Source organism: Musca domestica, unplaced genomic scaffold, assembly GCF_030504385.1.
Source record: "Musca domestica strain aabys unplaced genomic scaffold, Musca_domestica.polishedcontigs.V.1.1 36, whole genome shotgun sequence".
Taxonomy (NCBI): Eukaryota; Metazoa; Arthropoda; class Insecta; order Diptera; family Muscidae; genus Musca; species Musca domestica.
In genome coordinates this window covers 5,254,018-5,272,690 of record NW_026712318.1, presented here as the reverse complement: position 1 = coordinate 5,272,690, position 18,673 = coordinate 5,254,018, and the positions used below count along the sequence as shown (strand labels likewise).

General features: G+C 35.9%; 1 protein-coding gene across 1 annotated transcript; it reads left to right on the top strand.

Annotated features, from left to right (window-relative positions):
- The first annotated feature begins 15,669 nt into the window (after positions 1 to 15,669).
- LOC105261518 (uncharacterized) lies at positions 15,670 to 16,641 on the top strand. Its single transcript, XM_011292306.1, has 3 exons — positions 15,670 to 16,029; positions 16,127 to 16,363; positions 16,441 to 16,641. Exons 1-3 carry the CDS (start codon positions 15,670 to 15,672, stop codon positions 16,639 to 16,641), a joined length of 798 nt encoding a protein of 265 aa, XP_011290608.1.
- The last annotated feature ends 2,032 nt before the right edge of the window (positions 16,642 to 18,673 follow it).

Below are 18,673 nucleotides of genomic sequence, written 5' to 3'. Positions count from 1 at the left end.
ATTCAATATTCACACTTCATCTAATACAGATAAAAATACTGGTATGGACAAAATTACAAGATAATCGAACATTTATATCCAATTTTATACGAAATCATAAATTCCGATAAATTCTATATTCATCTGAGATTTCAAGTCTCGGTGACTTGTTTTGCTAGTTATGACAGATATAAGTATTGAAAATTGTGGGTGAGGTAGAAGGGGTTGGCAGGTATCTATCATCTTTTTGATACTACATCTTGCGTTAGCAAAAACGTTTAATTGTGTGAAATTTGAAGAGAATAAAGTGCTTATATCGATTTTTCCGAGCGTTGTGTTTTTCAAAATGTTGAGCACTTTGTGGGGGGGGAGGTTCCAGAAGGAGTGCGCCGATATATCCAATCTTCACAGCCGATCTTATGTTTGTAGAAATAATGGAATGTGTGAAATTTGAAGAAAACCGGATGCTAATTTCGAATTAGGACCCTTTGTGGAAGCGGTACCAGAAGGAATGGTCCGATCTTTACCATCTTTATAACATACCTTGTGTTGATAGAAATATTGAGATGTGCCAAGTCTGAATGGAATCGCATGTTAAATTCGCGTTTTATTAGCTGTATGGATATTCACAATTTTGACTCTTTGTGGGGAAGGTGCCAGAAGGAGTGGCCGATTTATCCCATCGTCGCAGCAGATAACCCAGGTCCGATCTCTACCATTTTTTGAAGATATCTTGTGCTGATAGAAATATTGAGATGTGGCAAGTTTGAATGGAAACGGATATTATTTTGGCTTTTGATGATCTTCCTTAATATTCAAAATTTTGACCTTTTGTGGAGGAGAAGTGGACCGATCTTGGGTTAATAAAAATATTGTGATGTGTGAAATTTGAAGACAATCGAACTATAATATCACATTTTATAGAAAATATAATTATTGAAAATGTTGAAATTTGTCCATTTTCGCACCTTGCGTAGCACTAATGCAAATATAAGGATTTTCAAAGTTGGAGAAAATTCGGATCATCCTTTCTCTTTCTGTGCAGTAAATTTTTTCATTGAAAACTTAAACCTTTTGCGGGGAGATACCAGAAGGAGTTGACCGATATTGCCCATCTCCAAACTCGATCTAAGTTTGATCAAAATATTACGATATATCAAGTTTGGACCAAAGGACCTTCAAGAGCTATCATGCGCACCAGCCAGACAGACAGACGGGCGGACATCGCTAGATCAACTCCAAATGTGCTGAAACAAATTTGGTCCAAAGAGCCACCATCATATATTAATCCAAGAGACCAACAGTGACCTCAGTATTAAATTTCAGGATTTAAGCTCTATCCATTCGCTTAACAATTAATTTGGTACCATTTAGTATTTTTCAAACAATCATAATAAGCATGTTCAAAACCCTCCTACACACCAGCAGTGACCTCGACACCAACTTTCAGAATTCAATCTCTATGCAAAAACACCCATCGGTACATTTTGTGGCATTTTGCACTTTTCGTACGTTCATAGCACCAATTTCTAAAACTACCTAACTCTCTCAACTACAGACAACAACAGTGACATATATATCAGGTATTCTGCTCTAGTTCTTCATCCAATACAAATTTTAGTATTATTTTGTACATCTCGTACAATTATAGTACGAAATTTCCAAAACCACCTCTATATCTCAATTCCAGATACAAATAGAGACCTCAATATAAAATTTCAGGATTCCAGTCTTATCCTTTCATTCATCGCACAAATATAGGGTGAGACAAAAAAAAAAAATACTGCAACAAAGTCAAACGCCATATTTTTTACATTTTTGTTTTTTAAATTTTATTGAATGAAAGCAAAAAATGTCGGAAATAGCATCAAATTTTGGAATAAGTTTAGATTTGTACGAATAAGTCACCTTTGGCACGAATTATGGCCTTCAAACGACCAATGAAACCGTCACACGCTGCCCGAATGTTGCTCTGTGGCATTTTGGCCCATTCCCGGCGAAGCACTTGCTTAAGGTGATCGACACTTTGGTAGTTTTTAGTGCCAAAATTGCTTTCCAAAATACTCCAGACACAATAGTCCAACGGGTTGGTATCCGGAGATTTTGGTGGCCATTATGCGCTGGAAATGAAGCGAGGAACCTCATTTTGCATCCATTCTTGGCTGGCGCGTGCTGATTCCTGTTGGAATATCCAAGGTCTGTGGCCAAAATGTTTGCGTGCCTAAGGCTTTCATACACCCTCCAGAATATTTTCGCTATAATATTTGGCATTTATAATATTCGGCAGTTACGCTAATGCCACGAGTGATTAATACGAGCGGAGAGCGACTATCGGCCCACACCATCACCATGGCCGGCGCTTGAGTTCTGGTGACCGAACGAAGGTGCGCATTTGCAGCTGACCTCTTTGGCAAGTGCACACGATAAATACGATCATTTTGTTTGTTTACAAACTGCTGGACAACGAATGTTTTCTCATCGGAGAAACCCAAATTCGTCAGTTCACCACTTTCGGCCAAGCGAAGCAACTCTTTAGCTCTTTTGAGTCTATTTTCTTTCTGTTGCGGTGTAAGTTCTTGAACTTTTTTTGAATTTTAATGGCTTTACCCCGAGCTCATTTTATTAATATTTGCCCATTGGAATATTGAGATATGTTCAGCTCACGAGTCATTTTTCGACCACTGCGACGCGGGTTTCGACTTGATCGCTTCTTTACTTTTCGAACCATTTCTGCTGATGTTGCTGTTTTTTTCCGTCCACTTCCTTGACATATGTCGGGCTACGCTACCAGTATCACGGTAACGAGCGATGGTACGAGACACAAAGGATTTATTCACATTAAAATGCTGGAGTGCTATAACGATAGCCACTTGTGGTTTTCCAGCCAAATATAAAGGAATCGCACTATCACGCTTGAATTCCATCACGAATACTTTTTATACCCTACACCACAAGGTGGTCAGGGTATTATGTCTTTGTGCATTTGTTTGTAACAGGCAAAAGGAAACGAGATAGACCCATAGTTCCTTTTGATGATCTGCATAGAATCACATTCTGAGTCGATTTGTGCATGTCCGTCCGTCCGTCCGTCTGTCCATGTATTTTTGTAAACAAAGTACAGTTCGCATTTATTGCCCTATCCAGATGAAATTTTGCACAAATCATTTGTTTGGCTCAAGGACGAACCCTATTGAAATTGGAGATAATCGGTCAAAATTTATATATAGCTCCCATATATATCTTCGTCCGATTTGCTTTTTATTGTGCACCAAACGTGTAATATCAGCCCGAATAGTATGGAATTTTGCACGTACGATCAGATTGGACCTGAAAATAAGTATGCCAAATTTGATCGAAATCGGCTCAGATATGGCTATAGCTCCCATATATATTGTTCATCCGATTTGTTATTTTTATCCTCCGCAGCCGTAATATGCACTCTGTAACAACAATATTTGGGGAAATATATCAAATACAGCTCAGAAACACATTTGCCAAATTTTATCGAGATCGGTTCAGATTTGGATATAGCTCCCATATATAACTTCGTCCGATTTACCTTTGATTGTTCACCAAAAGTCTAATATTTGCCCAAATTGGATGAAATTTGGCACTTACCACCGAATTGAGTCTAGAAGCTAGTGTGTTAAATTTGGTGAAGATCGGTTCAGATATAGCTGCAGCTCCCATATATACTGTTCATCCGATTTGCTATATTTGTTACCCACAGCCGTAACAACGATATTCAGGGAAATATATCAAATACAGCTCAGAAATATCATTGCCTAATTTTATCGAGATCGGTTCCGATTTGTATATAGCTCCCATATATATTTTTATCCGATTTCAAATTAATTGTGCACCAAATGGGCAATACATGTCCGAATTTAAAAGATACAAATGCTTCGGCATATTTAGTCCTTTGAACTTTAAATTATAATTATAATCATAGCGTGTACAATTGAATTCTCCCATAAAAACTTTTAATTGTTGCGCGGAGTTCTACTAAATTAGCAATGTGGTGTAGGGTATCAGAAAGTCGGCCCGTCCGACTTTAAGACTTTCTTTACTGTTTTTTTTTTTTTTTTTTTTGAAAATTCTCACCAAAATGCTTTTGTACGCTGGTAAACAATATGATGAACTGTCACTGGAATAATTTTAATAGCTGTCGGACGAGTTACTTAGAAATGACTGCAGTCTGAAGTTGGTTGCAGTTTTTTCCATCTCGCCCTGTATTTCTAGGCTGTATTATATATAACTTCCATAATATGGTTGTTATGGTGTGAATTATGCGGCTCATATACAATTAAATGTTTTTATGTACCAAAAGTGTAATATCAGGCCAAATTTAATGAATTTTTGGTGAAAATCGGTTCAGACACAAATGCCTCCCATACATTACCTTCTGAGACATATTTAAGTGTTTTGTTTAATGGATTCCACCCATAAAATATTTTGACGGCTGGGCGACCTTTTTAAATTGTCTTTGCTCTATGCCATAGAATGCTTTTGACAACTAAGCCTATTACTTGTCAAGGGGACCAAGAATAGACTAGACACAATCAGTCACTTTGAGTATCGATTAAGAGATATACGTATGTGCGTCGAAAGTGATTCCCAAAAATATCAAAAGTTATTGACATCTCCATTAAGCAATAAATTCATATAATTTCGATCACAAAATCTCCCACCTAAGAATATTTTTCGTTTTGTTTTCATGCTACGCAAAAATTCACAAATTCAGACATAACACGCTGGGCAACATAACGGTGCAGCCGACAATCCAACCTATTTCAATTTGTTCGTAGGCTAATACGATTATAATAACCAGGCCAGACGACAGGGTAGACATGACTACACCAACAAACAACATATAAATAAAGTTACAACCATTACAACCCTCCTCTATTCCATTGTGCAGGATATCAAACATAAATATGACAGAAAAGCGAAAAGGTGCAGTTATGTTTCATCATTGCCATCATTTCAACGACAAATTTTGAGCCAATTTAAAAAAATGTTAAGCTGATAGAAAAAAAACATCGCTTTTTTCTGCATACTCATTCGCTGATGTGTAACAGAAATCGCACAAACACCTACCTACATATATGCATATACTCTGTATGCCATATAATAATCCACTTCCTCGCCTACATACATATGCACATATTTACAGCATTTTCAATGATAAATGGTATCATTGTATGTCTCACGTGTACATGAATACGGCAACAACAATAACAATAACAACATAAAGTTGACATCAAAAACATTATTCACTCATTCAATGACATTCAAATGGTACTCGTACTTGAGCGCTTTGCACATTTTCAAATACAGTATTTGAACAGAATATTACATTTATATGCCTTTCACACTAGAAATGGTCCTTCATGCATTGGTACGGTCTTCGAAATCGACCAGTTCCGAAAAATTTTAAAAATAAATTAATTCTACTCCAGATTGAAATTTGGTATGAGAATCATGGTTGGAAAGTAAATTTGATGTGTGAACGTTGTTTTGCATATCTGTACTAAAAGTGGACGAAAATTACTAAATAGTACTACATTTCGTACAATTTGGTAAGGGGTGAACAATAAGTGTTGGAAATCTGAAATTAAGTATTAGGATCGCTGTTTATGCGTAGCCTGGAGCCTATAGAGGTGGTTTCGGAAATTTGTATTAAAATTTTACAAAAATTTTTCCGAAATTTGATATTGAGGTCACTGTTGGTAACTGAAATTTTATATGGATGTCACTGTAGATGTCTGGTACTATAATTGTACGAAAAGCACTAAATTGTACTAAATATGGAAATGGTCGCTGTTGGTATCTGAGAAGAAGGGATAAAGCTGAAATCCTGAAATTTGATAATGGTCGCTGCTGGTATCTGAGATGAAGGGATAGAGCAGAAATCCTGAAATTTTATATTGATGTCACTGTAGATGTCTGATACTATAATTGTACGAAAAGCACTAAATAGTAGTAATATTGTAATGGTCGCTGTTGGTATCTGAGATGAAGGGATAGAGCTGAAATCATGAAATTTTATATGGATGTCACTGTAGATGTCTGATACTATAATTGTACGAAAAGCACTAAATAGTACTAAATATGGTACGACCAGTTCCAAAAAATTTTAAAAATAAATTAATGCTTCTCCAGATTGAAATTTGGTATGAGAATCATGGTTGGAAAGTAAATTTGATGTGTGAACGTTGTTTTGCATATCTGTACTAAAAGTGGACGAAAATTACTAAATAGTACTACATTTCGTACAATTTGGTAAGGGGTGAACAATAAGTGTTGGAAATCTGAAATTAAGTATTAGGATCGCTGTTTATGCGTAGCCTGGAGCCTATAGAGGTGGTTTCGGAAATTTTCCGAAATTTGATATTGAGGTCACTGTTGGTAAGTGAAATTGAGATATGAAGGTGATTTTGGAAATGTGTACAAAAAGTAAATTTGGTATCGGGTGAAGAAATAAAGCTAAAATTCTGAAATTTGATATAGATGTCTCTGTTGGTATCTGGGATTGAGATATGGGTTGGTTTTGGTCATGTGTACTATAATTGTACGAAAAGCACTAAATTGTACTTAATATGGAAATGGTCGCTGTTGGTATCTGAGATGAAGGGATAAAGCTGAAATCCTGAAATTAGATATGGATGTTACAGTAGATGTCTGGTACTATAATTGTACGAAAAGCACTAAATTGTACTAAATATGGAAATGGTCGCTGTTGGTATCTGAGATGAAGGGATAGAGCTGAAATCCTGAAATTTTATATGGATGTCACTGTAGATGTCTGATTCTATAATTGTACGAAAAGCACTAAATTGTACTAAATATGGTAATGGTCGCTGTTGGTATCTGAGATGAAGGGATAGAGCTGAAATTCTGAAATTTTATATGGATGTCACTGTAGATGTCTGGATTTGGAAATACTTACTATGAACGTACGAAGAGTACTAAATAGCACCACATTTGGTACCATTTGATATTTGGTAAACAAATTGTACTTTAAATCTGAAATTTGGTGTTAGGTTACCTGTTAATATGTGGCCGGGATATATGAAAGCGGTTTCCGAATTATATACCAAAATTGAACGAAAAGTACTGAATGGTACTAAATTAGGTATTGAGCGAAGGAATAGGCTGGAATCCCAAAATTTGATATTAAGGGGACTATTGGTAACTGTAATTGAGATATGAAGGTGGTTTCGGAAATGTGTACTATAATTGTACAAAACTACTGAATGGTACTAAATTTGGGATTGCGTGAAGGGATAGAGTTGGAATCCCAAAACTTGATATTGAGGTCACTGTTGGTATCTGGGATTGGATTAGGTTCCCTCAATATATGTAGCCCGCACATATGAAGGTGGATTCCGAAATGTGTACCAAAATTAAACGAAAAGAACTGAATGGTACTAAATTTAGTGAACATTCTGAAAGTTGATATTTATATTACTGATGGTATTTGTATTTTAGACTTGTTGGTGGTTTGGACATGGTCCTATATTTGTACCAAAAGTACTAAATAGTACTAAATTTGGCATTTACTGACGGGATAGGGCTGGAATCGTAAAATTTTATATGGATATCACTGATGGTGACTGTGGTTGAGAGATGGAGTCAGTTATGGATATGCCTACTATTTGTACTAAATTTGGTAATAAGGTAAATTACAAAGTCTAAATCATGCAATTTGTTTTTTAAGTCACTCTTGGTATGTAAGGTCAATGTATGGATATGATTTGGTAGTCTACTAAAATTGTGCGAAAAGTACTGAGTAGTACTAAATTTGGTATTGCATGAAGGAAGTCTCAAATTTAATATTGAGGTCTGGAATTAAAATTTGGCGGTGTTTTGGAAATGTGTCCTTTATAGGGTAAGATGAAAAATCTGCAACCAACTTCAGACAGCTGTAATTCCCAAGTCGCTCGTCCGACAGCTCTTAAAACTATTCCAGTGACAGCTCATTATATTGTTTACAAGCGTACAAAAGCATTTTGGTGAGAGTTTTCCAGAAAAAATGTTATTCGTGGTGGAATTAAAGCGTGATAGTGTGATTTCTTTATATTTGGCGTAAGAGCACTCCAGCATTTAAATGTGAATAAATCTTTTGTGTCTCGTACCATCGCTTTTTACCGTGATACTGGTAGCGTAGCCCGACGTCAAGGAAGTGGACGGAAGAAAACACCAACATCAGCAAAAATGGTTCGAAAAGTAAAGAAGCGACTTGATCGAAACCCGCGTCGCAGTGGCCGAGCAATGGCTCGTGAGCCGAACATATCGCAATATTCCATTCGGCAAATATTGAAAAATGAGCTCGGGGTAAAGTCATTGAAATTCCAAAAAGTGCAAGAACTTACACCGCAACAGAATAAAATTAGACTCAAAGAGCTAAAGAGTTACTTCGCTTGGCTGAAAGTGGTAAACTGTCGAATATGGTTTTCTCCGATGAGAAAACATTCATTGTCCAGCTGAAAATGTGCACCTTCGGTTGGCCATCAAAACTCAATCGCCGGTCATGGTGATGGTGTGGGCCGCCATAACAGCCGATGATCGCTCTCCGCTCATATTAATGGACCATATCATCAGAATAAATGCCGAATATTATCGCGAAAATATTTTGGAGGATATATTAAAGCCTTGGGCACGAAAATATTGTGGCCGCAGACCTTGTTTATTCCACAAGGACTGAGCACCATCACGCTGAGCACGCGCCACCCAAGAATGGTTACAAAATGAGGTTCCTCGCGTCATTTCCATCGCACAATGGCCACCAAAATCTCCGGATACCAATCCGTTGGACTATTGTGTCTAGAGTATTTTGGAAAGCAAGGTTGGTACTAAAAAATACCAAAATGGCGATCACCTCAAGCAAGCGCTTCGCCGGGAATGGGCCAAAATACCGTAGAACAACATTCGGGTAGCATGTGACGGTTTCAATGGCCGTTTTACCAATTGACCAATTTGAAAATCAAACTTATTCTAAATTTGATGTTATTTCCGACATTTTTTTCTTTCATTTAATAAAATTTAAAAAAAATAAAAATTATGTCGTTTGACTCTGTTGCAGTTTTTTATCTCACCCTGTGTGAGTAGCTAGTTTTATATTTACCGAATACTAAGTACTATTTTGATGACCCGATACTATATAATATGATACAAATATTACAAACACACACACATTCACGTCTCGCATGTATGTGCGGTCTAAAGTATCCGCGTAACAAAAGCTATGGAGGAAATAAAATATCATGCTGTCTAAAATAGGAAATTGTCACCCAACAAGGAGAAGGATGGAGCATGTAAAGAAATCAATATTCAAGCGCAAATTTTGTTGTTGTTGTTTTATAAAATACCCGATTTTATTTTGAAGCTACTTACATTAAAGCTGGCAAATTTAAAGAAAAACATAGAAAAATCAATGTGTCGGAATCACTGTGGATCTGTGATTTCAAAAAAAAAAAAAAAACAAGTGTCTGAATATTTAATAAACCGAATGCTTGCAAAGGGTTGTCAATACATTCGACTTAACTTATATCGATAATTTTCAATTGATTAATTGCGGAAAATTTAAATAATCGTTATCGCATCGTTATGTGGCGAGCATTCAAAAACCAGCACCTCAACACCAGCAGTAATTTATATTGCAATTTTTCAAGGTGGGATACAAGTATTAAGATGTTTTAATATCGAATTGAACCATTTTAAAGGAAATTCTAAAATTAAATTAGAGTCGATTGGTATGGAAGCTGCCAAATATCGTTCGATACCATAAGGGCAGACTACTGGGTGAGATAAAAAAAACTGCAACAAAGACAAACGCCATAATTTTTACATTTTTTTTTTTCAATTTTATTGGATGAAAGCAAAAAATGTCGAAAATAGCATCAAATTTTAGAATAAGTTTAGATTTGTTCGAATTGGTCACCTTTGGCACGGATTATGGCCTTTAAACGTGTAACAAAATAGCGAACTATTTAATAATTTTAATAGCTCTCCCAATACACTTGTGTTATTCCAAACAAATGGGTTAAAATGCATACATTCGCTTAAAGTAATGACTTTTTATACCCTACAACACTTTGTGTTGGGGGTATTATAAGTTTGATTGGGCCAAAAATTATGTAACACCACGAAATATTGATTTCCCACATAGGAAAGTATATATGGATCTTCCTATCTCGCCGAGCTGAGTCGATCTAGCTATGTATGTCCGTCCGTCCGTCTGTCCATGTTAATTTGTAATCACTCTACAGGTCGCAATTATGGTCCGATCTTCACGAAATTTAAAATGGAGGTGGGGCTAGGGTCAGAATAGAACCCTATTTCTTTTGGTGATGATCGCATAATATTTAGGGGTTGAAATGGACCAAAAACTAAAAAAATTCCTGATTTTGCACTTGCTCTACAGGTCGCAATTATAGACCAATCGACGCGGAATTTCGCATGTAGCTAGAGCTTAGGGCGGGGAAGAAGCCTACCCATTTGGGTGGTCATCGGATAATATTTAGCGGGTAAAATAGACCATATCTTTTTTGTTGGAAAAATTCATAATTTTTCATTAAACCGCGAATCCCGGCGAAATCACAAAGCCATGACAAGGTTACTTCTGATCTTTACATTGATGTTAAGATCCAACAAAACGGATAAATAGCAAAATATGTGCGATATATATGTTTATCAAAGAAGATATGCTTGAAAAATCTCTTATATGTCGAGAACGGCTGAACTGATTTCGACAGTTCTCATTAATTCAGAATGGTCTCTTGGCAGGAAAAAAAAAACGTCAAAAAAATCGCATAAAAATATCTCTCTAAAGATGAAAATATTGATTTTGTAAAATTTTCTCATATTTTTTCAATTTTGTCATATTTTTGGCATATTTTCATTTTGAATTAAACATTTGGTAATATTTCTACAGCTAACAAAACTAAGTAGTTAGGATATCAGGATATCATATACAGATCTCATTTATGGCCCGATCCTTACGAAATTTTGCATGGGGATAAGATGAGGGTCAGAATAGAAGCCTACTCTCTTTGGAGATGATCGCCATATATTTAGGGGTTGAAATGGACCAAAAAACTGCAAAATTGTCAGCAGGTCGTAATTATCGCCCGATCCTCACGCACATTTGAATGGGGGTTACCGGACATTGCAAAAGCCAAGCAGTTTTGAATGGCCATCCAAAAATATTCAATGTATGAAGGAGTTTGCCAACTTTTGTAGACAAAATACGAAAATGTCCATTCCAGTGACTTTTTGGAGAATTCACTTCTTACTATTTCGTTAACGCTGATTTCGTTGAAGAATATAGTCAAATGTCTGTATCTCATATAGATGCGTTTTAGTCAAAAACCAATAATAAATGTTAATCTTTTGCCACTTCTGAAAGATCATAGGTCTTTGGGAAATATTGGTTCCAGATCTAGGAAGACCATTTACGTGGTAGATGTACCAATAAATTGGAAATGAGCAAATTAGTTTAAGTTGATATTATTCGAAAATTAGAGAACGAAACCTGATGGTTTTCTTTTATTATTTGTCACAATATCTTGTGGAATTCTTTCGAGTATCTCGGCTATATAAACTGTATCGTTTATTATAGTGTTGTAGGGTATTCAACGGTCGGCCCCGCTCGACTGTAGCCTTTGCTTACTTGTTAAATATAATATTTATACCCTACAACACTATGTGTTGGGGGTATTATAAGTTTGATTGGGCCAACAATTATGTAACACCTCGAAATATTGATTTCCCACATAGGAAAGTATATATGGATCTTCCTAGCTCGCCGAGCTGAGTCGATCTAGCTATGTATGTCCGTCCGTCTGTCCATGTTAATTTGTAATGACTCTACAAGTCGCAATTATGGCCCGATCTTCACGAAATTTAGAATGTAGGTGGGGCTTGGACCAGAATAGAACCCTATTATTTTTGGAGATGATCGCCAAATGTTTAGGGGTTGAAATGGACCAAATACTGAAAAAATGTCGGATTTTGCAGTAGCTATACCTGTCGCAATTATAGACCAATCGACGCGGAATTTCGTATGTAGCTAGAGTTTAGGGCGGGGAAGAAGCCTACCAATTTGGGTGGTCATCGGATAATATTTAGCGGGTAAAATAGACCATATCTTTTGTGTTGAACAAATTCTAAATTTTTCATTAAATCGCGAATATTTTAAATCCCGGCGAAATCACAAAGCCATGACAAGCTCACTTCTGATCTTTACATTGATGTTAACATCCAACAAATCGGATATATAGCAAAATATGTGCCATATAAAGAAGATATGCTTGAAAGATCTCTTATAATTCAGAATGGCCTCTTGGCAGGAAATAAAAAACGTTTAAAAAAATCGCATAAAAATATCTCTTTAAAGATGAAAATATTGATTTTGTAACATTTTCTCATATTTTTTCAATTTTTGTCATATTTTTGGCATATTTTCATTTTGAATTAAACATTTGGTAATATTTTTACAGCTAACAAAACTAAGTAGTTAGGATTTCAGGATATCATAAACAGATCGCATTTATGGCCCGATCCTTACGAAATTTCGCATGGGGATAAGATGAGGGATAAGATGAGGTTGGAGATGATCGCCATATATTTAGGGGTTCAAATGGACCAAAAAATTGCAAAATTGTCTGCAGGTCATAATTATTGCCCGATCCTCACGCACATTTGAATGGGGGTTACCGCACATTGCAAAAGCCAAGCAGTTTCAGATGGCCATCCAAAAATATTCAATGTGTGAAATAGTTTGCCAACTTTTGTAGACAAAATACGAAAATGCCCATTGCAGTGACTTTTTGGAGAATTCACAAATACAGGAAAGACGCACTTCTGACTATTTCGTTGAAGAATATAGCCAAATGTCTGTATCTCATATAGATGCGTTTCAGTCAAAAACCAATAATAAATGTTAATATTTTGCCACTTCTGAGAGATTATAGGTCTTTGGGAAATATTGGTTCCAAATCTAGGAAGACCATTTGCGACATCTACCAATAAATTGGAAATAAGCAAATTCGTTTAAGTTGCTATTATTCGAAAATTAGAGAACGAATCCTTATGGTTTTCTTTAATTATTTGTCACAATATCTTGTGGAATTCTGTCTAGTATTTCGCCTATATAAACTGTATGGTTTATTATAGTGTTGTAGGGTATTCAGTATTTATACCTGTCATCCATATTTACATACGCACACATAAGCGAGTTCGGAATAATTTCTACAATGAGAATATTACAAATATTTTGTAAGTTCGTGTGATTTTTAAGGTTTCTTTTCTAATTATAAAAGTCTTAACCGGAAATGTAAACCAAACAAAAGTTAACATTCACCATCGTATGGGAGATTATTTAAATACATAGTCATTCCGTACGGAACTATTGAAAACATATTTTTTTGGTGTCAAAAATTATTTGTAATGTATATGTACATCCGTGTAAAGTTTAATATCGATATAGCCATGGCCGACCAACCGCCGAGAACTGAAATTTTGGTTAACACATCCCAGCAAAAAACGTGGTAACTGTATGAGGGAAATTAAAAAAAGAACACAAGTAAACAAGTTGAAAAGTGGTAATTTCGGCCGCGTCGAACTTTGAATTTGAACGAATTGGAAATTTTGAAAAAATGAAGTCGCTTACAAATTCTTTTTAAATCTTAAAAATACTGAATAAAGCCGTTCTATTGGGGTCTATACAACGTGAACCTACATAGGCATTGTTGTAATAAGCCATTACCATATTCAATATCGAAAATTGAAATAAACGGTGAATAATGTATACGAAGACCTTGACCTGCACAGACAATTTTCTGTCTTATGCTGTAATATCCATTTCGAACTTCAAATACCAAATTTGAAACAATTCTGTTGAATCATGTCGCTAAAATCATCAAAATGGGGGCTATACCAAAACATGTGCCTACATGGCCCAATACCAAAAGTCCTGCAGACATAACATACATTTGAGTAAAATTTTATCAATCTACTTCAATGGATGGAATCGGATGTCAATTTCGCGTTCTATTAGCTCCATGAATATTCAAAATTACCCCCTTTGTAGGGGCGTACCAGAAGGAAAGGTCCGATATATTTCGTCTTAATACCAGATCTTGGGTTCATAAAAATATTAGGATGTGTGAAATTTGAACATAATCAGTCTCTAACATCACAATTTATATGAGTTATAATTATTCAAAATGTTGACCATTTGTGGGGGAGGTACTTGATGGAGTGGACCGATATTGGCCATTTTCGCACCTGACCGAGCACTGATGCAAATATTAGGATATGCAAAGTTGGAGCAAAATTGGATTTTTGCTTCCCTTTTTGTGCAGTTTTTTTTTTTTTTTTTTTGAAAATTTTGACCATTTGTCGGGGAGGTACCAGAAGGAGTGGACCGATATACTCCATCTTCACACCAGACCTCGGGCTAATAAAATTATTGGGATGTGTGAAATTTAAAGACCATCTTACATCACATTTTATAAGAGTTGTAATTATTCAAAATTTTGACCCTTTTTGGGGGAGGTACGTGATGGAGTGTACCGACCTGGTCCATTTTCGTACCTGACGCAAATATTAGGATTTGCAAAGTCGGAGAAAAATTGAATTATTGCTTCCTTTTCTGTGCAATTTTTTTTTTTTTTTTTTTTTTTTTTTTTTTTTTTTGGCAAATTTTGACCTCTTGTGTGGGAGGTACGAGAAGGATTGGACCGATATATTCCATCTTATACCAGATCTTGGGTTAATAAAAATATTAAGATATGGGAAATTTGAAGACAATCGGACTCTAATATCATTTTTTACGAGTTGTAATTATTCAAAATTTTGACCCTTTGCGGGGGAAGTACTTGATGGAGTCAACCGACATAGTCCATTTTCGCACCTGACCTAGTACTAACACAAATAAAAATATTTGCAAAGTTGGAGCAAATTCGGATCCTCGTTTTTCTTTCTGCGCAGATAATATTTTTTGAAAATTTCCACCTTTTATGGGGAAGGTACCTGACGGAGTGGATCGACCTTGGGTTAATAAAAATATTGTGATGTGTGTAATTTGAAAACAATCGGACTCCTGACAATCGGCACCTGACCTAGCACTGACGCCAAATATTAGGATTTGCAAAGTTGGAGCAAACCCGGATCATCATCATCCGTCCATCGGACGGACATCGCTAGATTGACTCCAAATGTCATGAAACGGATTTGGTCCAAAGAGACCTAGGATCTAATTATTCTTTTCTGATTCTGATAGATTGGCTGCACAGAAACTTTTTCGTTACACCTTCCAATACCTGTATGTTTAACTACACACCATAAGCTTGCAATACCAGCAGCGGAACATATAAAAAATGAAAATTAATTCTAAAAATAATAACAAGTGGTTTTTCGGAAACATTTCAGACATTTAATTGATAATCATATAATGAATTATATTTTTTGCAGGTCTACTCTTCCTATTTTGGATCGGTGAAAACATGGGAGGTAATTTAGACATATCCTAACTATATATATTGTTGGTATATTTGATTCCCCATTTTATTTTAAAATTTGATACGAATGTACGATAAACTAAAGAAATATATATACTTCGAATCTATTTCTCAAAAAGCTGTTGTTCGAAAGCGGAATGAGTGTATTGGCAAGCATATAATGCCTTTGCGTGACAGCGATGTTACGGTAAAACGACATAACTTCAATGCATTTGCATTTGAGAATTTGGATGCCGAACCTATTGATGCTGAAATGTGGAATACCGAGGATTATCTGGCACTTTACTTAGAATATGACCAAAATAATCGACCAATTGCCTATGGAGGACCATTGCAAGAATATGGCAATTATACTATGGAGCAGATATTGTGGCATTGGTTGGAACCGGCCAAAGGCCAAGAGGCTACACCATTTGCAGCTGAACTGCACATATTGTTTTATCACATAAACTATAGGAAATTAATTAAATCCAAAGGAAATCCATATTACAGCTGCATGGCTATGGTGTTTCCCTTCAAGGTGAACAAGGGCATTTTTTAATGCATCTCTCTCTCTCTTTCTCTCCCTCTCTCTCTCTATTTTTCTCTCTGAGTAACATTTTGAATTATTCTCTTAGGTCGTCCAGGAGACAAGACTACGATTTTTCTCCGAAATCTCTCAACTTTTACCAATGTTAAGGACTCCGTCGGAAGTGGTTTTTGTTCCGAATCACACTATTCCCTTGTTGGCAGAGCTAATAAATGGAAACATTAGCCAATTTTATTCATATCAAGGGGCAACCTGTTACACCGACAATCGAAGGGAAGTTACTTGGTTCGATTTTATCTCACCCATTGAAGTGGGAATAGATTTTGTAAGGGTTTATTATTTTTAATTTAATTTTGAAATTCATATTAACTTGGCTCAAGATTTTTTTTTTTTTTTTTGTAGGCCCAGCAAATGGAATATATAGAAGCCAAGGATCATACACCGATAATAAAAAAACTTGTAAAGCAAGAGAGTCCCCAGGGAGTTATTTTAAAATCATTTGATAATAGCGGAGTTACCGAAAACATTGTAGCAGCTGTATGGCTATTTATACTCTTCTTTGTTAGAGCTCAAATACAAGAGCAAGCTTTTAATGTGAATTAAATTTTTCAATAAATCTTCATACTGTCCAATCTTGGGCCCGATAATGGAAAATTTAACCAGTATAGCATTCTAGTATTTTTATTACAAAATTCCGAATAAAACTGTGAAAAATTGCATGAGAAACTGAGTAGATTCTGAAAATAAAACATAAAAAAGGTGACAGAGGAGGCAAGCTTCCCCTTCTTCAACATTTTTTGAAATTTTCTAATACAGATTCCTTGGAACCCCTGCATTTTAGGTTCATAGTGCATCGGTCTTTATTATTGATAACTATAGGAGGATGACTTTGGTTGAAAAATTTTAGCCGCCATGAAAGTCACCAAAGGGGTATTTTTGGTTATTTTTTATACCCTCAGTCATATGGCTAGATACGGCCAAAACGTGCCTCATCGAAATAATTATTTTAGACCCTACGTTTATTTGGACCAAATCCGTTTCAGGACATTTAGAGTCGATCTCGTGATGTCCGTCCGTCTGTTTGTCTATCCGTCTTACTGGTGGTGCCCACGATAACTCTCGAAGGGAGTATCCGATTTCATCCAAACTTAGTACATCGTAATATTATTGCCAAACTTAGATCGAATTCGGAGATGGGCAATATCGGTCCACTCCATAAAGCACCTCCCCACAAAGAGAGCTACATCCAACACAAAAGGTCGAAATTTTCAAAAAAAAAAGATATTTTACTGCACAAAAAGATAATCCGATATAGCTCCAACTTTGCAAATCCTAATATTTGTATCAGTACTAGGCCAGATGCGAAAATGGACAATATCCACTCCATAAAGCACCTCCCCACAAAGGGTTTGAATTATTATTGTCTTTCTTCTATATCTATAAAAAAGGAAAATGTTTGTATGTTTGTTTTTTTGTAATTAATTGACTAGAAAATCGCTGCACAGATTTTCCTGAAAATTTCCAAGTATACTACAACATGGCCTGAAAGTAATATAGGCTATATAAATTTTTCAATTCCACTTGGAACTTCAGATATACCATCAGAATCGCAGGTACCTCCCAAAAATTTAGATTTGATATGCACATGTCTATTGATCTCCAAATTTGGAATGAGAAATGTTAAAAAAAAATATTTGCCAAATTATATTGTAATCGCATCAGATTTGGATATATATGGACATGTCTCCAATTTTTATACCCTCCACCTTGGAAAGGAGGGTATATTAACTTTGTCATTCCGTTTGTAACATCCTTAAATATTCGTCTTTGACCCCATAAAGTATATATATTCATGATCAGCATAAAATTCTAAGTCGATTTAACGATGTCCGTCTGTCTGTCTGTCTGTCCGTCTGTCTGTCTGTCTGTCTGTCTGTCCGTCTGTCTGTTGAAATCACGATACAGCCCACATTATTTGACGTAGAGCACCAAAATTTAGCAGAGCTATTTGCATTGTGTCTAGGATGGTTGGTATTGAAAATGAGATATATCGGCTCACGTTTTGGTATAGTCCCCATATAACGGTACTTCCCGATATTCGGAATTTTGATGATTTATGCCACATTTTTTCTCGGATTTGTCTGGAAATTGGTATTTGTAGGTCATAACGGGTCCCTGAGCGTGTGGTAAAACATTGCATGTATAGGTCCACGTTGTGGTATAGCCCCCATATAAAGGTACCTCCCGATATTCGGTATTTTGATGATTTTTGCCACATTTTTTCACGGATTTGTCTGAAAATTGGTATTTGTTGGTCATAATGGGTTCCAGCTTCGGTGGCGAAACATTGCATGTATGGGTCCATGATTTGATATAGCCCCCATATAACGGTACCTCCCGATATTCGGCATTTTTATAGTTTTGGCCACATTTCTTCTAATGTTTCTTTTACCCTAAGGTGGAGGGTATTAAAAGTTTGGCCCGGCCGAACTTAATGTTTTTTACTTGTTAGCTATACTTTCATAATCTGTCGAATTTTTACTGCTATTGTTTTTTGTGTTGCACCGTGTTATCAAGTTGAACAAAATCAATCGGTTTTAAGACAGATATATTCTCTCACCAATTCTTTCATAAG